This window comes from Pseudophryne corroboree, chromosome 6, assembly GCF_028390025.1.
Source record: "Pseudophryne corroboree isolate aPseCor3 chromosome 6, aPseCor3.hap2, whole genome shotgun sequence".
Lineage (NCBI taxonomy): Eukaryota > Metazoa > Chordata > Amphibia > Anura > Myobatrachidae > Pseudophryne > Pseudophryne corroboree.
Genome location: NC_086449.1, coordinates 505,312,963 through 505,337,175, shown reverse-complemented (window position 1 = coordinate 505,337,175; position 24,213 = coordinate 505,312,963). Strand labels below are relative to the sequence as shown.

Below are 24,213 nucleotides of genomic sequence, written 5' to 3'. Positions count from 1 at the left end.
GCATCTTTGTTAGGATTGCATTTGTTGGGGTACACTGAACTCTCTGGCAGAATATGGAGGCATGCCAACTTAGAAGTATGCCAATGTGTCATACAAGCTAAAGGACCTGTCAGGTCCTCAAATGAAAACCTTCAAAATAATGGCATTGCAGCGCACTACCTTCTTCCTAGTCCCCCCTTCTCCAGCCTATGCAGGAACTTTTGAGAAATTCTTCAATGTTTACTCTGTTTTGTTCAGAAGGAATCCTTCATGCTGGCCCCTTGGACCAGCGAAACTTCCGTGACAGACTCCCTACCTTTACAGTCTAAAACTTACCTGTCACATCAGTTCATGCTAAGTTTTAGACAAACGCTATAATGGAGGAGCTACACTATGAGGACAAAAGTATGTGGCCACACCGTCCTAATTAATGAATTCAGGTGTTCCAATCAGACCCATTGTTACAGGTGTATAAAATCAAACACCTAGCCATGCAGTCTCCATTTGCAAACATTTGTGTTACAAAATGGGTTGTTTTGAAGCGCTCAGTGACTTCAAGCATGGTACTGTGGTAGGATGCCACCTTTGCAACAAAGACGGTTTGTGAAATTTCATCCCTACTGGATATTCCACGGTCAACTGTAATTAATATTGTTATTAAGTGGAAGCATTTAGGAACAACAGCAGAAGACCACGTAAAATCACAGAGCTGTGTCAACGACTACTAAGGCGCATGGTGCGTAAAAGTCGCCATTGCTGTGCTGATTCCATAACTGAAGAGTTCGCAATTTCCACTGGAATTATTGTAAGCACAAAAACTGTGTGGCGTGGGCATAATGGAATGGGTTTCCATGGGCGAGCAGCTGCATGCAAGCCTCACATCACCAGTCCAATGCTAAGCGTCAGATGGAGTGGTGTAAAGCACTGCTATGTGGAGAAGTGGAAACATGTTCTGTGCAGTGACAAATCAGGCTTCTCTGGTTGTCAGTTAGATGGGTTAGTCTGGGTTTGGTGGAAACCAGGGCCAATATTTACTAAGAATTCGAGTTTGTCCGATTTGTGGTTTTTTTTCTAAGTCCCAATCCGGGAATTCACTAAGCACCAATCTCGGCAGTGTTTGGACTATTCGTAATGGTTTGATTTGCAAAGTTCCGAAATACGAATGAATAGACCATCGGTCAAACGCGGCTGTTATTTCATACAATACGGCCATTCACTATTCATTCGTATTTGGGTGTTAGTTTCTGAATGCTCAAGTGCGGGTCTGTTTTTTTTCGAATCGTTAAAAAAGCAGCAAAAAAATAAACCTGCTTTTTCCAGTCGAGTTTGGATAACCATGCACGGATCAGTGAGATCTGTGCATGGTTATCTATGGGAAAGGTTCTGTTTAGTGTAAAAACAGAATAAAAAATTGCGTGGGGTCCCCCCTCCTAAGCATAACCAGCCTCGGGCTCTTTGAGCCGGTCCTGGTTGAAAAAATATGGGTGAAAAAATGACAGGGGTTCCCCCATATTTCTTCAACAAGCACCGGGCTCTGCGCCTGGTCCTGGTTCCAAAAATACGGGGGACAAAAAGCGTAGGGGTCCCCCGTATTTTTGAAAACAGCACCGGGCTCCACTAGCCAGGTACATAATGCCACAGCCGGGGGACACTTTTATACTGGTCCCTGCGGCCCTGGCATTACATACCCAACTAGTCACCCCTGGCCGGGGTACCCTGGAGGAGTGGGAACCCCTTAAATCAAGGGGTCCCCCCCTCCAGACACCCAAGGGCCAGGGGTGAAGCCCGAGGCTGTCCCCCCCCATCCAAGGGCGGCGGATGGGGGGCTGATAGCCTTTTGAAAAAAATGTGAATATTGTTTTTAGTAGCAGTACTACAAGTCCCAGCAAGCCTCCCCCGCAAGCTGGTACTTGGAGAACCACAAGTACCAGCATGCGGTGGAAAACCAGGCCCACTGGTACCTGTAGTAGTACTACTACTAAAAAAATACCCCCAAAAAAACAGGACGCACACACCGTGAAAGTATAAGTTTATTACATACATGCACACCTCCATACATACATACTTACCTATGTTCCCACGAGGCTCGGTCCTCTTCTCCATGTAGAATCCTTGGGGTACCTGTGAATAAAATTATACTCACATAATCCAGGGAATCTTGTATTCTTTGTATAATCCACGTACTTGGCAAAACAAAAAAACAGAAACCCGACCACACACTGAAAGGGGCCCCATGTTTACACATGGGACCCCTTTCCCCGACTGCCAGGACCCCCCCCTGACTCCTGTCAAAGAGGGCCCCTTCTGCCAATCAGGGAGCGCCACGTCGTGGCACCCTCCTGATTGGCTGTGTGCTCCTGTAGTGTCTGTCAGGCAGCACACGGCAGTGATACAATGTAGCGCTAATGCGCTCCATTGTAGCCAATGGTGGGAACTTTGCGGTCAGCGGTTGACCGAAAGTAACCTCACCGCTGACCGCAAAGTTCCCACCATTGGCTACAATGGAGCGCATAGGCGCTACATTGTATCTGTGCCGTGTGCTGCCTGACAGACACTACAGGAGCACACAGCCAATCAGGAGAGTGCCACGACATGGCGCTCCCTGATTGGCAGAAGGGACCCTCTTTGACAGGAGTCAGGGGGGGTCCTGGCAGTCGGGGAAAGGGGTCCCATGTGTAAACATGGGAACCCTTTCAGTGCGTGGTCGGGTTTCCGTTTTTTTGTTTTGCCAAGTACGTGGATTATTACAAAAGGACACGACACACAGGATTTAGGTGAGTATAATTTTATTTTCAGGTACCCTGGAATCGCCGTCGAGACGTGGGCCAAGTCGGCATGTGAACATAGGTTAGTATGTGTGTGTCGGAATGTATGTAATAAAGTTGTGCTTTCAAGGTGTGTGTGTCCTATTTTTATTTGGGTATTTTTTTTGCAGAAGAACTATAGGTACCAGCGGGCCCGTTTAACCCCCGCATGCTGGTACTTGTGGTTCTCCAAGTACCAGCTTGCGGGGGAGGCTTGCAGGGACTTGTAGTTCTTGTGCAAAAAACAATATTCTTTTTTTTTACACTTGGCTATCAGCCCCCCATCCGCAGCCCATGGATGGGGGGGACAGCCTCGGGCTTCACCCCTGGCCCTTGGGTGGCTGGAGGGGGGGACCCCTTGATTTAAGGGGTCCCCACTCCAGGGTACCCCGGCCAGGGGTGACTAGTTAGTGATTTAATGCCAGGGCCGCATGGACCTATATAAAAGTGTCCCCCGGCTGTGGCATTATCTCTCTGACTAGTGGAGCCCGGTGCCGGTTCAAAAAATACGGGGGACCCCTACACTTTTTGTCCCCCGTATTTTTTGCACCAGGACCAGGCGCAGAGCCCGGTGCTGGTTGATCAAATATGGGGGAACCCCTGTCAATTTTTTCCCCATATTTTTTCAACCAGGACCGGCTCAAAGAGCCCGAGGCTGGTTATGCTTAGGAGTGGGGACCCCACGCAATTTTTTCCAGATTCTAAAACACTTTAAAAACCTTTTTAAGGTACACAATGAAGTCCTGCACGGATCTCACAGATCCGGCCGGGATTCCTTGTGTTTTGTCAGGCAGTGTTTTACTCATCACTCCCGTAAAACACTGCCTGATAATAAGAATTTACTTACCGATAATTCTATTTCTCGGAGTCCGTAGTGGATGCTGGGGTTCCTGAAAGGACCATGGGGAATAGCGGCTCCGCAGGAGACAGGGCACAAAAGTAAAGCTTTCCGATCAGGTGGTGTGCACTGGCTCCTCCCCCTATGACCCTCCTCCAAGCCAGTTAGGTACTGTGCCCGGACGAGCGTACACAATAAGGGAGGAATTTTGAATCCCGGGTAAGACTCATACCAGCCACACCAATCACACCGTACAACTTGTGATCTAAACCCAGTTAACAGTATGATAACAGCGGAGCCTCTGAAAAGATGGCTCACAACAATAATAACCCGATTTTTGTAACTATGTACAAGTATTGCAGATAATCCGCACTTGGGATGGGCGCCCAGCATCCACTACGGACTCCGAGAAATAGAATTATCGGTAAGTAAATTCTTATTTTCTCTATCGTCCTAGTGGATGCTGGGGTTCCTGAAAGGACCATGGGGATTATACCAAAGCTCCCAAACGGGCGGGAGAGTGCGGATGACTCTGCAGCACCGAATGAGAGAACTCCAGGTCCTCCTTAGCCAGGGTATCAAATTTGTAGGATTTTACAAACGTGTTTGCCCCTGACTAAATAACCGCTCGGCAAAGTTGTAAAGCCGAGACCCCTCGGGCAGCCGCCCAAGATGAGCCCACCTTCCTTGTGGAATGGGCATTTACATGTTTTGGCTGTGGCAGGCCTGCCACAGAATGTGCAAGCTGAATTGTATTACACATCCAACTAGCAATAGTCTGCTTAAAAGCAAGAGCACCCAGTTTGTTGGGTGCATACAGGATAACAGCAAGTCAGTTTTCCTGACTCCAGCCGTCCTGGAACCTATATTTTCAGGGCCCTGACAACATCTAGCAACTTGGAGTCCTCCAAGTCCCTAGTAGGTGCAAGGCACCACAATAAGCTGGTTCAGGTGAAACACTGACACCACCTTAGGGAGAGAACTGGGGACGAGTCCGCAGCTCTGCCAGTCCGAATGGACAAACAAATATGGGCTTTTTTGAGAAAAAAACCACCAATTTGACACTCGCCTGGTCCAGGCCAGGGCCAAGAACATGGTCACTTTTCATGTGAGATGCTTCAAATCCACAGATTTGACTGGTTTTAAACCAATGTGATTTGAAGAATCCCAGAACTACGTTGAGATCCCACAGTGCCACTGGAGGCACAAAAGAGGGTTGTATATGCAATACTCCCTTGACAAAGTTCTGGACTTCAGGAACTGAAGCCAATTCTTTCTGGAAGAAAATTGACAGGGCCGAAATTTGAACCTTAATGGACCCCAATTTGAGGCCCATAGACACTCCTGTTTGCAGGAAATGCAGGAATCGACCGAGTTGAAATTTCTTTGTGGGGCCTTCCTGGCCTCACACCACACAACATATTTTCGCCACATGTGGTGATAATGTTGTGCGGTCACCTCCTTTCTGGCTTTGACCAGGGTAGGAATGACCTCTTCCGGAATGCCTTTTTCCCTTAGGATCCGGTGTTCCACCGCCATGCCAACAAACGCAGCTGCGGTAAGTCTTGGAACAGACATGGTACTTGCTGAAGCAAGTCCCTTCTTAGCGGCAGAGGCCATAAGACCTCTGTAAACATCTCTTGAAGTTCCGGGTACCAAGTCCTTCTTGGCCAATCCGGAGCCATGAGTATAGTTCTTACTCCTCTACGTCTTATAATTCTCAGCACCTTAGGTATGAGAAGCAGAGGAGGGAACACATACACCGACTGGTACACCCACGGTGTTACCAGAACGTCCACAGCTATTGCCTGAGGGTCTCTTGACCTGGCGCAATACCTGTCCCGTTTTTTGTTCAGACGGGACGCCATCATGTCCACCTTTGGTATTTCCCAACGGTTTACAATCATGTGGAAAAAACTTCCCGATGAAGTTTCCACTCTCCCGGGTGGAGGTCGTGCCTGCTGAGGAAGTCTGCTTCCCAGTTTCCATTCCCGGGATGAAACACTGCTGACAGTGCTATCACATGATTTTCCGCCCAGCGAAAAGTCCTTGCAGTTTTTGCCATTGCCCTCCTGCTTCTTGTGTCGCCCTGTCTGTTTACGTGGGCGACTGCCGTGATGTTTTTCCCACTGGATCAATACCGGCTGACCTTGAAGCAGAGGTCTTGCTAAGCTTAGAGCATTATAAATTTACCCTTAGCTCCAGTATATTTATGTGGAGAAAAGTCTCCAGACTTGATCACACTCCCTGGAAATTTTTTCCTTGTGTGACTGCTCCCCAGCCTCTCGGGCTGGGCTCCGTGGTCACCAGCATCCAATCCTGAATGCCGAATCTGCGGCCCTCTAGAAGATGAGCACTCTATAACCACCACAGGAGAGACACCCTTGTCCTTGGATATAGGGTTATCCGCTGATGCATCTGAAGATGCGATCCGGACCATTTGTCCAGCAGATCCCACTGAAAAGTTCTTGCGTGAAATCTGCCGAATGGAATTGCTTCGTAGGAAGCCACCATTTTCTACCAGGACCCTTGTGCAATGATGCACTGTTTTTAGGAGGTTCCTGACTAGCTCGGATAACTCCCTGGCTTTCTCTTTCGGGAGAAACACCTTTTTCTGGACTGTGTCCAGAATCATCCCTAGGCACAGCAGACGTGTCGTCGGGATCAGCTGCGATTTTGGAATATTTAGAATCCACCCGTGCTGTTGTAGCAGTATCCGAGATAGTGCTACTCCTACCTCCAACTGTTCCCTGGACTATGCCCTTATCAGGAGATCGTCCAAGTAAGGGATAATTAAGACGCCTTTTCTTCGAAGAAGAATCATCATTTCGGCCATTACCTTAGTAAAGACCCGGGGTGCCGTGGACAATCCAAACGGCAGCGTCTGAAACTGATAGTGACAGTTCTGCACCACGAACCTGAGGTACCCTTAGTGAGAAGGGCAAATTTGGGACATAGAGGTAAGCATCCCTGATGTCCCGGGACACTATATAGTCCCCTTCTTCCTGTTCGTTATCACTGCTCTGAGTGACTCCATCTTGATTTGAACCTTTGTAAGTGTTCAAAAATTTTTTAGATTTAGAATAAGTCTCACCTAGCCTTCTGGCTTCAGTACCACAATATAGTGTGGAATAATACCCCTTTTCTTGTAGTAGGAGGGGTAATTTAATTATCACCTGCTGGGAATACAGCTTGTGAATTTTTTCCCATACTGCCTCCTTGTCGGAGGGAGACCTTGGTAAAGCAGACTTCAGGAGCCTGCGAAGGGGAAACGTCTCGACATTCCAATCTGTACCCCTGGGATACTACTTGTAGGATCCAGGGGTCCTGTACGGTCTCAGCGCCATGCTGAGAACTTGTCAGAAGCGGTGGAACGCTTCTGTTCCTGGGAATGGGCTGCCTGCTGCAGTCTTCTTCCCTTTCCTCTATCCCTGGGCAGATATGATCTTATAGGGACGAAAGGACTGAGGCTGAAAAGACGGTGTCTTTTTCTGCAGAGATGTGACTTAGGGTAAAAACGGTGGATTTTCCAGCAGTTGCCGTGGCCACCAGGTCCGATGGACCGACCCCAAATAACTCCCCTTCCTTTATACGGCAATACACCTTTGTGCCGTTTGGAATCTGCATCACCTGACCACTGTCGTGTCCATAACATCTTCTGGCAGTTATGGACATCGCATTTACTCTTGATGCCAGAGTGCAAATATCCCTCTGTGCATCTCGCATATATAGAAATGCATCCTTTAAATGCTCTATAGTCAATAAAATACTGTCCCTGTCAAGGGTATCAATATTTTTAGTCAGGGAATCCGACCAAGCCACCCCAGCTCTGCACATCCAGGCTGAGGCGATCGCTGGTCGCAGTATAACACCAGTATGTGTGTATATACTTTTTATGATATTTTCCAGCCTCCTGTCAGCTGGTCCTTGAGGACGGCCCTATCTATAGACGGTACCGCCACTTGTTTTGATAAGCGTGTGAGCGCCTTATCCACCCTAAGGGGTGTTTCCCAACGCGCCCTAACTTCTGGCGGGAAAGGGTATACCGCCCATAATTTTCTATCGGGGGGAACCCACGCATCATCACACACTTTATTTAATTTATCTGATTCAGGAAAAACTATGGTAGTTTTTTCACATCCCACATAATACCCTCTTTTGTGGTACTTGTAGTATCAGAAATATGTAACACCTCCTTCATTGCCTTTAACGTGTGGCCCTAATAAGGAATACGTTTGTTTATTCACCGTCGACACTGGATTCAGTGTCCCTGTCTGTGTCTGTGTCGACCGACTAAAGTAAACGGGCGTTTTAAAACCCCTGACGGTGTTTTTGAGACGTCTGGACCGGTACTAATTGTTTGTCGGCCGTCTCATGTCGTCAACCGACCTTGCAGCGTGTTGACATTATCACGTAATTCCCTAAATAAGCCATCCATTCCGGTGTCGACTCCCTAGAGAGTGACATCACCATTACAGGCAATTGCTCCGCCTCCTCACCAACATCGTCCTCCTACATGTCGACACACACGTACCGACACACAGCACACACACAGGGAATGCTCTGATAGAGGACAGGACCCACTAGCCCTTTGGAGAGACAGAGGGAGAGTTTGCCAGCACACACCAAAAACGCTATAATTATATAGGGACAACCTTATATAAGTGTTTTCCCTTATAGCATCTTTTTTATATATTTCTAACGCCAAATTAGTGCCCCCCCTCTCTGTTTTAACCCTGTTTCTGTAGTGCAGTGCAGGGGAGAGCCTGGGAGCCTTCCCTCCAGCCTTTCTGTGAGGGAAAATGGCGCTGTGTGCTGAGGAGATAGGCCCCGCCCCTTTTTCGGCGGCCTCGTCTCCCGCTCTTAACGGATTCTGGCAGGGGTTAAATATCTCCATATAGCCTCCGGAGGCTATATGTGAGGTATTTTTAGCCAAAATAGGTTTTCATTTGCCTCCCAGGGCGCCCCCCTCCCAGTGCCCTGCACCCTCAGTGACTGCCGTGTGAAGTGTGCTGAGAGGAAAATGGCGCACAGCTGCAGTGCTGTGCGCTACCTTTAGAAGACTGAGGAGTCTTCTGCCGCCGATTCTGGACCTCTTCTTATTTCAGCATCTGCAAGGGGGCCGGCGGCAAGGCTCCGGTGACCATCCAGGCTGTACCTGTGATCGTCCCTCTGGAGCTGATGTCCAGTAGCCAAGAAGCCAATCCATCCTGCACGCAGGTGAGTTCACTTCTTCTCCCCTAAGTCCCTCGTTGCAGTGATCCTGTTGCCAGCAGGACTCACTGTAAAATAAAAAACCTAAGCTAAACTTTTCTAAGCAGCTCTTTAGGAGAGCCACCTAGATTGCACCCTTCTCGGCCGGGCACAAAAATCTAACTGGCTTGGAGGAGGGTCATAGGGGGAGGAGCCAGTGCACACCACCTGATCGGAAAGCTTTACTTTTGTGCCCTGTCTCCTGCGGAGCCGCTATTCCCCATGGTCCTTTCAGGAACCCCAGCATCCACTAGGACGATAGAGAAATTACGAATCACATCGACATCGGAAAAAACGATTGTGCAAAACTCGGCAGCTTAGTGAATGATCGTATCAGGATTCAAAAAGTTGCAGTAAAATGCACCCGATACCATTCGAGTTCAAACACCCTTCAAAACGGCCAAAACACGAATCTTTGTAAATATACCCCCAGGAGAATGTTTCCTGTCTGACTGCATTATGACAACGGTGACGTTTGGTGGAGGAGGGATAATGGCATAGGGCTGTTTTTTAGGGTTTGGGCTAGGCCCCTTATCTCCAGTGAAGGGCAATATTAATGCTTCAGCATACCAAGACATTTTGGACAATGCTACATTTCCAACTTTGTGGCAACAGTTTGGGAAAGGCCCTTTTCTATTGCAACATGACTGTGCCCCAGTGCACATAGCAAGGACTATAAAGATAAGGTTTGATGAGTTCGGTGTGGAAGAACTTGACTGGCCCGCACAGATTCCTTACCTCAACCTCATCGAGCACCTTTGAGAAAAACTAGAATGGAGATTGCGAGAGAAGCCCACTCATCCAACATCAGTCCCTGACCTCATAAATGTTCTACAGAATGAATGGGCACACATTCCCACAGAAACACTCCACAATCTTGTGGAAATCCTTCCAAGGAGAGTGGAAGCTGTTATAGCTGCAAAAGGAGGACCAACTCTATAATAAAGCATATGTATTTGAATACAATATCATTACAGTCCCCGAAGGTGTAATGGTCAGGCATCCACATACTTTTGTCCATATAGTGTATTTATTAATGCTTTGTGAAATAAAAAAAATTAGATTTAGTTTGTTTAAGAAATGCATAGCTTCTATTTTACCATTTTGTTCGGATACGCAGCCTGTTTATTACAACTGGAGCAGGGTTTATGCTACTTTTATGCTACTTTTAGAGACTTACATTTTTTTTAAGTTTGACTCTTATCTGGGGTAGATTAAGGGCTACCTGTTTAGAGCTGTAATTTAGGACATGCCTGTTTTGGACTAATTTGACTTGTCATACCGTACCCTAAGGCCCCTTATTGTTAAATTATGTCATTCTTTTAATCGTTTCTAAACAGGAAAGACAGATGATTTTTATTACAACTGGAGCAGGGTTTATGCTACTATTGGTGCAATATGGCATGCTACAGTAAACCTGAAGGTTTCTCAGTATGACCACTTACAGTACATGCACAGATGTATTCCACAGTTACAGTAACTCAGCAGTTGCTGCCAACAATGCAGTCAATTTCCACAAATAGTGGAATAAAGCCTGCTCTATCTGTACACTGCTGCCTGACTCAATGAATATGTACTGTAAACAGAACATACTGGGGGTCATTCCGAGTTGTTCGCTCGCAAGCTGCTTTTAGCAGCTTTGCACACGCTAAGCCGCCGCCTACTGGGAGTGAATCTTAGCATATTAAAATTGCGAACGAAAGATTAGCAGAATTGCGAATAGACACTTCTTAGCAGTTTCTGAGTAGCTCCAGACTTACTCGGCATCTGCGATCAGTTCAGTGCTTGTCGTTCCTGGTTTGACGTCACAAACACACCCAGCATTCGCCCAGACACTCCTCCGTTTCTCCAGCCACTCCCGCGTTTTTTCCTGAAACGGTAGCGTTTTTTCACACACTCCCATAAAACGGCCTGTTTCCGCCCATAAACACCCACTTCCTGTCAATCACATTACGATCACCAGAACAAAGAAAAAACCTCGTAATGCCGTGAGTAAAATACCTAACTGCATAGCAAATTTACTTGGCGCAGTCGCACTGCGGACATTGCACATGCTCATTAGCGACTATTCGCTCCATTGCGACAAAAAAATAACGAGCGAACAACTCGGAATGACCCCCACTGTACACAGTATTGGTCAGCTAGATGTTGCACTTTTCCCAAGTGCTATTTGTGGTCTTATAGTTTTGGCAGTTCACTTTCTTTTCAGTTCTTAATCATGCTGAAGAAAATGTAACATATGTAAATATATTTATGCTTGACATTTAATTAAGAAAGCATTTGAATATCATTTTCTATGTCCTGCAGCTAAAAACAGATGCTGAGAAACGTGCTTTGACAGGTACTGAACCATGGTGCAATGATGAGTTGAAAAAACAAGATGACGACTATGACTGCAGCCTTGAGACCAGCAAATGGAAAGGGCATTCATCTGGACTTTCCGAAGACTCAGATAAAGCAGGACAAAAATCTCTATCCATCTCGCAGACTGGGTCATGGAGGCGAGGAATGACTGCTCAAATCAGCTCATCATCATCATCAAGACATAAATCTGGAAGTAGCTCTCTAAAAACACCAGGTATTGATATATAAAATGTCTATTTATTGGAATGATGGCCCATTAGTATTATTTTGTGTTATCGTTATATCTTGTGACTTAAAAAGAGAGTAATAATGTATTATATTACAATTTAGAGACTTAATTTTTTTTTAAAGTCTGACTCCTATCTGGACCAGATTAAGGGCTACCTGTTTAGAGCTGTAATTTAGGACATGCCTGTTTTGGACTAATTTGACTGGTCATACCGTACCCTAAGGCCCCTTATTACATTATGTCTTTCTTTTATTCATTTCTAAACAGGAAAGACAGATGATGTAAAAGCTTCAGAGAAAGTAAAAACACCACTTAAAGGTGGTCCACTTCAACGCTCTCCATCAGATGCTGGAAAAAGCAGTGGTGACGAAGGGAAAAAGCCACCTTCTGGAATTGCAAGACCAACAGCTACTGGCTCATTTGGATTTAAGAAGGCTGGGGTTGGATCTTCTAACATAAGTGGAAGTGGAGTAACCATTACTAGTGGTTCAGCAACTCTTGGGAAAATGCCTAAATCATCAGGAATTGTGGGAAAAGGTGATGGAAGGAAAACTAGTCTTGATGGGTCACAGAATCAAGATGATGGAGTGTTGCTAGCCAACTCCAAAGCAACCCTGCAGTACCGCAGTTTACCACGTCCTTCAAAGTCCAATACAAGTGGTATTCCAGGCAGGGGAGGACACAGATCAAGCACCAGTAGCATTGACTCCAATGTCAGTAGCAAATCAGCTGGTGCAGCAGGCAACAAACTGAGAGAGCCCTCAAAGATTGCATCAGAACGTTCCAGTCCCATAACAATCAATCAGACAGACAAGGAGAAGGAAAAAGTGTCAGACTCAGAAAGTGTGTCTCTATCAAGTTCTCCTAAATCTAGCCCAACATCAACCAGCGCCTGTGGTACTCAAGGCCTGAGGCAGCCAGGATCAAAATATCCCGATATTGCTTCGCCAACATTCCGGAGGTAAGAATATTAGTACTAATTATATGTTGTGCAAAATCTGATTTCAGTGTTAAATATACCGACAGCAGGATCCCGGCAGTCAAAATTCTGATGTAACCCGAAGGTAAGTACTTACCTTTCTATTAGGGCTAGGCACTAGGGGGATGGTTAAGATTAGGCTGAGGGAAAGGGAGGTTAGAATTAGTCTGCGGCAAGAGGTGGGGTGGGTTGGGGTTAAGGGTAGGATTAGGGGCAGGGTAAAAATACTTACCACAATCTGCCTGGATTCTGACTGTCAGGATCCTGGTGTTTGTATTCTGTCCGGATCTTAACTGCCATGATTTAATACCCAACCCACTTTAAATATTGAGAACAACAAGCTAGAGAAGCTTTTGTGCTTGATGAAGCCTGTAAGGCAGGGACTACAAAAATTTTCTAGACAGTATTTAGTTGCTTTATATTTAATTGTTTTGATTTAATGTGAGAAGAATGTTTGTGAACAAAATGTATGATTATAAAATGACAAAAGACAGTCGGCAAAACATTGAAATTGTCTCTATTTCAGTGCTTCATGGCCAAGAATTCATCACAAAAAGGCTGTGCTGAAAAAAAAATCTTTTAGACAGCTATTTAGGAACCATACATTTTATATGAAAAATAAAACACAACAAAAGTAAACACATTTAGATGTGTTTCAGACTAAAGAATTTGCTAAACGTAGAGCTATTGCCGCAAAGTACAATTTAATAAATGAAAACTGATAAAGCAACAGTATAAAGTAAAGTATGTTTTTTTTATGTAGCAATACTTTATGTAGTAAAGATAAATTATCAATTATAACCATTGTGTTTAATAAACACAAGAACATTTCTCTTAGGGGCAGGATTCAGTATTAATGTTTCTTCTAATACTGCTTTCCTCTAGTACTGCTTTCAGTGCAATTTATCCTATTCAGGAACCAATGAAATCAGGAGCTGGTGCATTGTAGCATTTCCCACCTACTGCAGATTACTATAAGTCATGTTAAACATGCTTTTCAAAATACTGTATCTGTTTTATTTAGTTTACTGATGTCTGAAAATGAAGTTAGTCCTGTTTTAGTATGTAATTGTCTCCCTCTTGTGGACAAGAGAGGATATTCTCCATCTTTTACACTGAACCCTTGATATGCAATCTAAAAATAATATAATTTCTCTGCAGTATGATATATTTTCTTTTGTTTCTCTGTACCAGTAAGAGATTGAGTTAGAATATTGATTTATATCTTAATGAAAAATGGTTATTTTACTATCCAGTATCATTGTATGTGAGGATTAGCTCACCAGACATGTTTGGCACATTCCTTTCAAAAATCAGCATAACAATAACATATATTGATGTGCATTAGGGGCTGGTGTTTATTGAGGAACAGTAGTTTGTTTTGCATAGAAGAAAGCATGTAAATAAATATACAAATAATAGATGCATGTCATGTTGTTGGGTTTATATGTAAAACGGTTGCTTCTAAATCAATGATTTATAGTAAAAATCAAATATTTATGTGGTATGTATACAGGTGGAGCTGCTGCATCGTAGGCGGGGGCGAGCGGCGTGCCTAGTCGCGCCTGCATCTCGGCCCGCCGCAGAGCGTACAGAGACGCTCTCATTCAAAGTGAATAGGGCGCATGCGCGTCTACGTGGCTCCATTTGTATAGTGACTACACTTTGTGGGCATCTACATGTAGGTGAGCAAGCCTGACTATCATCAGCTAAACGGCATCCCTGCATCCCTCGACTGACTGCAGCTAAACAGCGTCTCTGTTATCATCAGCTAAATAGCATTTCCCCTTACACCAGCGACTGTAAACAGCATTTCCCTTGTCTAAACAGCAATACTCCTTACTAAGATAGATATCAGTCACCCTTACACCAGCTAAACAGCAGTACTCCTAAGATAGATAGATACCAGCCACCCTTACACCAGCTAAACAGCAGTACTCCTTACTAAGATAGATACCAGCCACCCTTACACCAGCTAAACAGCAGTACTCCTTACTAAGATAGATGCCAGTCACCCTTACACCAGCTAAACAGCAGCACTCCTTACTAAGATAGATATCAGTCACCCTTACACCAGCTAAACAGCAGTACTCCTTACTAAGATAGATGCCAGTCACCCTTACACCAGCTAAACAGCAGCACTCCTTACTAAGATAGATGCCAGCCACCCTTACACCAGCTAAACAGCAGCACTCCTTACTAAGATTGATACCAGCCACCCTTACACCAGCTAAATAGCAGTAATCCTTACTAAGATAGATATCAGTCAGCCTTACACCAGCTAAACAGCATCACTCCTTACTAAGATAGATACCAGTCACCCTTACAACAGCTAAACAGCAGTACTCCTTACTAAGATAGATGCCAGTCACCCTAACACCAGCTAAACAGCAGCACTCCTTACTACGATAGATGCCAGCCACCCTTACACCAGCTAAACAGCAGCACTCCTTACTACGATAGATGCCAGCCACCCTTACACCAGCTAAACAGCAGCACTCCTTACTAAGATAGATGCCAGTCACCCTTACACCAGCTAAACAGCAGCACTCCTTACTAAGATAGATACCAGTCACCCTTACACCAGCTAAACAGCAGTACTCCTTACTAAGATAGATACCAGCCACCCTTACACCAGCTAAACAGCTTCACTCCTTACTAAGATAGATACCAGCCACCCTTACACCAGCTAAACAGCAGTACTCCTTACTAAGATAGATACCAGTCACCCTTACACCAGCTAAACAGCAGTACTCCTTACTACGATAGATGCCAGCCACCCTTACACCAGCTAAACAGCAGCACTCCTTACTAAGGTAGATACCAGCCACCCTTACACCAGCTAAACAGCAGTACTCCTTACTAAGATAGATGCCAGTCACCCTTACACCAGCTAAACAGCAGTACTCCTTACTAAGATAGATACCAGTCACCCTTACACCAGCTAAACAGCAGTACTCCTTACTAAGATAGATACCAGTCACCCTTACACCAGCTAAACAGCAGTACTCCTTACTAAGATAGATGCCAGCCACCCTTACACCAGCTAAACAGCAGTACTCCTTACTAAGATAGATGCCAGTCACCCTTACACCAGCTAAACAGCAGCACTCCTTACTAAGATAGATGCCAGTCACCCTTACACCCGCTAAACAGCAGTACTCCTTACTAAGATAGATACCAGCCACCCTTACACCAGCTAAACAGCAGTACTCCTTACTAAGATAGATGCCAGTCACCCTTGCACCAGCTAAACAGCAGTACTCCTTACTAAGATAGATACCAGCCACCCTTACACCAGCTAAACAGCAGCACTCCTTACTAAGGTAGATACCAGCCACCCTTACACCAGCTAAACAGCAGTACTCCTTACTAAGATAGATGCCAGCCCCCCATACACCAGCTAAACAGCAGTACTCCTTACTAAGATAGATACCAGTCACCCTTACACCAGCTAAACAGCAGCACTCCTTACTAAGATAGATACCAGCCACCCTTACACCAGCTAAACAGCAGCACTCCTTACTAAGATAGATGCCAGTCACCCTTACACCAGCTAAACAGCAGCACTCCTTACTAAGATAGATACCAGCCACCCTTACACCAGCTAAACAGCAGCACTCCTTACTACGATAGATGCCAGCCACCCTTACACCAGCTAAACAGCAGCACTCCTTACTAAGATAGATGCCAGTCACCCTTACACCAGCTAAACAGCAGCACTCCTTACTAAGATAGATACCAGCCACCCTTACACCAGCTAAACAGCTTCACTCCTTACTAAGATAGATACCAGCCACCCTTACACCAGCTAAACAGCAGTACTCCTTACTAAGATAGATACCAGTCACCCTTACACCAGCTAAACAGCAGTACTCCTTACTACGATAGATGCCAGCCACCCTTACACCAGCTAAACAGCAGCACTCCTTACTAAGGTAGATACCGGCCACCCTTACACCAGCTAAACAGCAGTACTCCTTACTAAGATAGATGCCAGTCACCCTTACACCAGCTAAACAGCAGTACTCCTTACTAAGATAGATACCAGTCACCCTTACACCAGCTAAACAGCAGTACTCCTTACTAAGATAGATACCAGTCACCCTTACACCAGCTAAACAGCAGTACTCCTTACTAAGATAGATGCCAGTCACCCTTACACCAGCTAAACAGCAGCACTCCTTACTAAGATAGATGCCAGTCACCCTTACACCCGCTAAACAGCAGTACTCCTTACTAAGATAGATACCAGCCACCCTTACACCAGCTAAACAGCAGTACTCCTTACTAAGATAGATGCCAGTCACCCTTACACCAGCTAAACAGCAGTACTCCTTACTAAGATAGATACCAGCCACCCTTACACCAGCTAAACAGCAGCACTCCTTACTAAGGTAGATACCAGCCACCCTTACACCAGCTAAACAGCAGTACTCCTTACTAAGATAGATGCCAGCCCCCCATACACCAGCTAAACAGCAGTACTCCTTACTAAGATAGATACCAGTCACCATTACACCAGCTAAACAGCAGCACTCCTTACTAAGATAGATACCAGCCACCCTTACACCAGCTAAACAGCAGCACTCCTTACTAAGATAGATGCCAGTCACCCTTACACCAGCTAAACAGCAGCACTCCTTACTAAGATAGATACCAGCCACCCTTACACCAGCTAAACAGCAGTACTCCTTACTAAGATAGATACCAGTCACCCTTACACCAGCTAAACAGCAGCACTCCTTACTAAGATAGATACCAGCCACGCTTACACCAGCTAAACAGCAGTACTCCTTACTAAGATAGATGCCAGTCACCCTTACACCAGCTAAACAGCAGTACTCCTTACTAAGATAGATGCCAGTCACCCTTACACCAGCTAAACAGCAGCACTCCTTACTAAGATAGATGCCAACCACCCTTACACCAGCTAAACAGCAGTACTCCTTACTAAGATAGATACCAGCCACCCTTACACCAGCTAAACAGCAGTACTCCTTACTAAGATAGATGCCAGCCCCCCATACACCAGCTAAACAGCAGTACTCCTTACTAAGATAGATACCAGTCACCCTTACACCAGCTAAACAGCAGCACTCCTTACTAAGATAGATACCAGCCACCCTTACACCAGCTAAACAGCAGCACTCCTTACTAAGATAGATGCCAGTCACCCTTACACCAGCTAAACAGCAGCACTCCTTACTAAGATAGATACCAGCCACCCTTACACCAGCTAAACAGCAGTACTCCTTACTAAGATAGATACCAGTCACCCTTACACCAGCTAAACAGCAGCACTCCTTACTAAGATAGATACCAGCCACGCTTACACCAGCTAAACAGCAGTACTCCTTACTAAGATAGATGCCAGTCACCCTTACACCAGCTAAACAGCAGTACTCCTTACTAAGATAGATGCCAGTCACCCTTACACCAGCTAAACAGCAGCACTCCTTACTAAGATAGATGCCAACCACCCTTACACCAGCTAAACAGCAGTACTCCTTACTAAGATAGATACCAGCCACCCTTACACCAGCTAAACAGCAGTACTCCTTACTAAGATAGATATCAGCCACCCTTACACCAGCTAAACAGCAGTACTCCTTACTAAGATAGATGCCAGTCACCCGTACACCAGCTAAACAGCAGTACTCCTTACTAAGATAGATGCCAGTCACCCTTACACCAGCTAAACAGCAGTACTCCTTACTAAAATAGATGCCAGTCACCCTTACACCAGCTAAACAAAAGTACTCCTTACTAAGATAGATACCAGCCACCCTTACACCAGCTAAACAGCAGTACTCCTTACTAAGATAGATACCAGCCACCCTTACACCAGCTAAACAGCAGTACTCCTTACTAAGATAGATGCCAGTCACCCTTACACCAGCTAAACAGCAGCACTCCTTACTAAGATAGATACCAGCCACCCTTACACCAGCTAAACAGCAGTACTCCTTACTAAGATAGATGCCAGTCACCCTTACACCAGCTAAACAGCAGCACTCCTTACTAAGATAGATACCAGCCACCCTTACACCAGCTAAACAGCAGTACTCCTTACTAAGATAGATGCCAGTCACCCTTACACCAGCCACCCTTACACCAGCTAAACAGCAGTACTCCTTACTAAGATAGATGCCAGCCACCCTTACACCAGCTAAACAGCAGTACTCCTTACTAAGATAGATACCAGTCACCCTTACAACAGCTAAACAGCAGCACTCCTTACTAAGATAGATATCAGCCACCCTTACACCAGCTAAACAGCAGTACTCCTTACTAAGATAGATGCCAGTCACCCTTACACCAGCTAAACAGCAGTACTCCTTACTAAGATAGATACCAGTCACCCTTACACCAGCTAAACAGCAGTACTCCTTAGTAAGATAGATACCAGTCACCCTTACACCAGCTAAACAGCAGTACTCCTAAGATAGATAGATACCAGCCACCCTTACACCAGCTAAACAGCAGTACTCCTTACTAAGATAGATGCCAGCCACCCTTACACCAGCTAAACAGCAGTACTCCTTACTAAGATAGATACCAGTCACCCTTACAACAGCTAAACAGCAGCACTCCTTACTAAGATTGATACCAGCCACCCTTACACCAGCTAAACAGCAGTACTCCTTACTAAGATAGATGCCAGTCACCCTTACACCAGCTAAAGAGCAGTACTCCTTACTAAGATAGATACCAGTCACCCTTACACCAGCTAAACAGCAGTACTCCTTAATAAGGTAGATACCAGCCACCCTTACACCAGCTAAACAGCAGTACTCCTTACTAAGATAGATGCCAGTCACCCTTACACCAGCTAAACAGCAGTACTCATTACTAAGATAGATGCCAGTCACCCTTACACCAGCCACCCTTACACCAGCTAAACAGCAGTACTCCTTACTAAGATAGATGCCAGTCACCTTTACACCAGCTAAACAGCAGTACTCCTTACTAAGATAGATGCCAGTCACCCTTACACCAGCTAAACAGCAGTACTCCTTACTAAGATAGATACCAGTCACCCTTACACCAGCTAAACAGCAGTACTCCTTAGTAAGATAGATACCAGTCACCCTTACACCAGCTAAACAGCTTTCTGCAGCCTAGCACCAGTCTATGTCAATCTAAATACCATTCCCACTGACTAACACCAGCTAAACATATGTAATGATTTATATAACAGAACTCCATGCCCTTGGTTTTTGTCAGTCCTTTTAATTAATCCTAATTACAAAAAGGTTCCCAATCACTTATCAAAATCCTTAATCCTAGTTTATAATTACCTACAGTGGCGGAACTTGTTAGTGGTGGGCCCAGATGCAAAAATATAATTTGAACCCCCTCCTCCACCCCAATATGGCAGTGGGTTACAGAGAGAGGCAGAAGGTGACAGCGTAAGGCGGGGGAGGCAGAGGGTGATGGGTGACACGGAGTGATAGTGGGTGACGGGTGCAAGCACAATGTCCTTCATGTTGCGGAAAACAGGGGGCATGTACCTTGGTGGGGGCAGAAATATAGCGGCCTCTGTTGTGTCTGTGACAGGGGCTCCAATCCCTTGTGCTTTCCTCAGTTTGGCTCTCGGACAGGCGGACTCTGACAGTGCCAGTTACACCTGTTGTGAGCTGCCTTTAATTCACAGACAGCAGTGAATCAGAAAAAATGTGGATGTGATCATCAGTGCTGATAGGTGGCAGGACTCCTCTATCAGTCTGTCACACACAAGATCAGACCTGCCTACCTAATGTAAGGGGCAGGTACCTCAGGCAGTGGGGCCCACCCTGCTCTCCGCACTGACCCATTCATGGGACATTGCTCAAAGTAGTCTGCAGGGTAGGTCAGGGGATAACTCATTGCTGGTCTGGGCAGCAGTAGGCCCCTTAGTCCTCAGGGGCCCGGTGCAATGCACCTGCTGCACCAGTGGTAGTTCCATCTCTGATTACCTAACAGTCATTCATAACTATTTCAGTAAATTGGGTCCACTGTTACTGTATCCCAATCCCCACATGAGAAACAGATGTGCTCTTGTTACGTTATACTGTAGATGTGCTGAGCAAAGGGTGAGCTGACAGCTCTGCAAAAGTAAACGTTCTACCTGTAAAATAGACTGTTGTTATTATTTACTTGATATACTGCCATTGAATTTACCACAGCAATCAGTCAGCAATAACTTTTTTTAGGTTATATTGTTTCTTTGGATCTGCAGATATAAATTGCTATCATCTATAAGCACTCAGCCTTACTCGTCATGCAAGCACGTTTATATAATTCTTGTCTTATTTTATAGATTGTTTGGCACAAAAACAGGAAATAAACCTTCTGCTGCTGCTTCGAGTAGTGATGGTGTAAAATCAACTACCGTGATGTCTAGTCCTAGCAACACTTCTCTGGCCAGACAGGGTAGTTTAGATTCCCCTTCCTCTGGTACTAGCAGCATGGGCAGCTCTGGAGGGCAAAGTGGAAGCATCAGCCCTTTGTTTAGCAAAGCCAATGAGTTAACGCCAGATGTCATAAGCCTGGGTCATTCCTTGGCCTCCAGCCCAGCATCGGTTCATTCGTTTACATCAGGTGGCCAAGTGTGGACAGCAAACCTCAGCAGCTCTTCTGCTGGAAGTAAAGATACTCCTAGCTACCAGTCCATGACAAGTCTACACACCAGCTCAGAGTCCATTGATTTACCTCTCAGTCATCATGGTTCACTATCTGGATTGACCACAAGTACACAGGAGCTTCAAAGCATGCTAATGAGGACTGGTAGCGTCAGATCAACTCTCTCAGAAAGGTGAGCATGTTTTACATCAAGATTTTATGTCAGATTTATGTTAGTGTTATACGCCTCTAAATAAACACTTTCCTCAGGTGTTATCATACTTTCAAAGATTGTATATGGGGTGAATACAGCAAAACTATGTACATATATTGGGGATCATGTACAGTTGTCCACAAATGCAGTTTGTGCCTTTTCTTCTCTCCAAATTCTGTTTTTCTCAATTGCACAAACTGTAGATGCTAAAAGGTCTTGTACATCTTTAGACATGCCATTTTAGGTGCAAAAAAGGGTGGGTGGGTTGGATACGTGCAGACAAATTAAGATGAGGAGGTGTTCGCACAACGTGTGCCCCATTCTGACCACAAGAAAGAAGGATATGGTCCTTTTCTGCAGATGGTCGACCAGTGGTGCAAAATGTGAACTGACTGTTGTCTGAATCCAACTTACACTTAGTAATGTAAGCAATAAATTTATATAAAATTTTTCTTCAGGACAAACTATATATAACTTTATGAAATATAAGTTCACAATGCTAGTTTTGGGGTGTACCAAATGTTTACCATTGAAATGCGCAGTAAAACACAGACAACAGTGCCGGTGTTTAAACATTGTCTAATTTTGTTTATTGACAAATAATAATTTACATTTTTACAGTTTATGGGCCGCAGGACTAAAGAACGGACTGGAGAGCACGCGCACTAAGCCTAAAACTTTACCTAAAAAAAACAAACTACCGTTCTTTACCGCCACAACTAACAAACCACACAAAGTGTGGAAGGGAGAGAAAACAGGAACAAAGAGGCAGTTACTTTGCCTCATACCACTATCAACTCCAAAAACTCCTCCCCCATTTGTCTTCTATTGGCTGCTAAAATGATGGTGAACTACCTTAAAGTAGAAACTACCAACACATTATTAAAGAGGCAACACTCAAAACCTCTTATGGTTAAATGGCCTTCATGCTTATAATGCCAGCCTTCGGTAGGACTTATTAGTCTGCAAATAATCAGTGCAATTAGGATGTTTTGCAAATGAATGACTGTTTCAAATGAGAGATGTACCAGTTTAATGGTCACTAGATAAAGAACTAGGATTAAAGAGAATCTGGTATGTCCCGTTTATTAATCAGTCCATCCCTTCTAATGTAGGGCACTATTAGATACTTGTGTTTTTCTCCATGGGTCCCTTCTTATTAGTGCACCACTACTTTCTGAACCAGTGTAGATTAAGCACTCATTGTTCAAATGATCAAACCTTTCTGTATGCTAAGTCATACTATGTATCAGTGAATGGTATCAGTACTGTTATTGAGAGCTCAAAGCTGAATTGGGGACTGTAAACTTCCATAACCCAACTGTGCAACTCAGCTCATAATAATAATGTTCTGCTCAAATATGTTATATACAGTAAGCTTGGAAAACAAAAATCACAGATAGAGGAAAACCAATACTAATTATGTAGATGACCTAACAGTATGTACAGGTGTAATGGTTGCAAAATATAAAGTCAGTGAAATTTAAACCAACATGTTTATTTCCCCAGGTACGATCCACGCTACAGAAACACATTGCCTTCTAATTTGATTTCCCTTACATAATCATTATTTGATATTCATGCAATATTTATCATTACCATTATCTTTCCTCTCACATCAGTGTAACACAAACAGTCTGATAAGTTAAAAGGGTTATATTATGTGCCTAAATGGCCATGTTGTGGGGAAAAATTGTCACATGTAATGACGTTTAATTGAGACTCTAATTGATTTCTCTACAGAGGAGAAATTGTGGCTGTACAAAGTTCTAAAGTGTTTTTTGCCTTTTATATTGCTGGCCCACATTTTATGATTTCTTTATACCAACCCTTAATTCAGATTAATAGATGTAAAAGTGTTTTTGCTTTAGCATATTCATACAGTGTGCACAGCACTGAGAAGGAAGTATAAAGGATAACACTGACCAAATAACAATTAGCCCTCCTTTAATTGGGCCAGGAGTCCTAGGCACTTAGTTCTGTGTTTTTGTAAAAGCCAATATTTTGTTTTTATTTAGAAATGCAAATAATTACAAAGCTGCTGCAACCTGGGGGAAATCTAATTAAAGTGAACTGAATGTCTGCAGTATTTACTGGCACACATTTGTATGTGCTAAGCAGAAATGCACATATACCTGTGTATTTAGGGGGTCATTCCGAGTTGATCGCATGCTGCCGATTTTCGCAGTGCAGCGATCAGGTAAAAACACGGCAAAACTGCGCATGCATATGCACCGCGTCGTACGGGTACAAACAGCATCGTTGCTGTGCAATGCTTCTGGTAAAAACAATGCTTCAGGTAAAAACACGGCAAAACTGCGCATGGGTATGCACCGCTTCGTATGGGTACAACAGCAGCGTTGCTGTGCAATGCTTCTAGCGACGATTCCATTCGCACAGCCGATCGCAAGGAGATTAACAGGAATAGGGCGTTTATGGGTGTCAACTGACCGTTTTCTGGGAGTGGTAGGGGAAACGCAGACGTGACCAGGCGTTTGCTGGGTGGGTATCTGTTGTCAATTCTGGGACCTCCGACGCTAGAATCATCGCACAGGATAAGTAACTACAGGGCTGGTCTTGTTTTGCACAAAATGTTTTTGTACCGCTCGGCTGCACATGCGATCGCACACTTGCAAAGCGAAAATATATTCCCCCGTGGGCGGCGACTATGCATTTGCACGGCTGCTAAAAGTAGCTAGCGAGCGATCAACTTGGAATGAGGGCCTTAGTCAAGCCATGACATTACTGGAGTGGCACTGGTTACAAAATCCAGCTTCATACAGATTTTTTGTGAGTATTTATGTTTAGTGTGTACGAAGCTGGGGACCCATTGTTGCACCCAGTAACTAAAAGATAACAATAATAAAGTTGCAAATTCCCACTATGAGAAACCTATTTTAGAGTACTATACATTAGCAATATAAGTAAAAAATGTATAAATGCATC

At 44.7% G+C, this 24,213-nt stretch overlaps 1 protein-coding gene across 11 annotated transcripts in view; it reads left to right on the top strand.

Moving 5' to 3' along the window:
• Positions 1–24,213, top strand: part of NAV3 (neuron navigator 3) — a 1,127,960-nt gene that overhangs the window by 942,796 nt on the left and 160,951 nt on the right. For all 11 annotated transcript variants that reach the window (XM_063927407.1, XM_063927402.1, XM_063927399.1 and 8 more), the window contains 3 exons: positions 11,182–11,452; positions 11,735–12,428; positions 20,752–21,246. In XM_063927407.1, the coding sequence (XP_063783477.1) occupies positions 11,182–11,452; positions 11,735–12,428; positions 20,752–21,246 (1,460 nt within the window). The remainder of the gene's footprint in view (positions 1–11,181; positions 11,453–11,734; positions 12,429–20,751; positions 21,247–24,213) is intronic.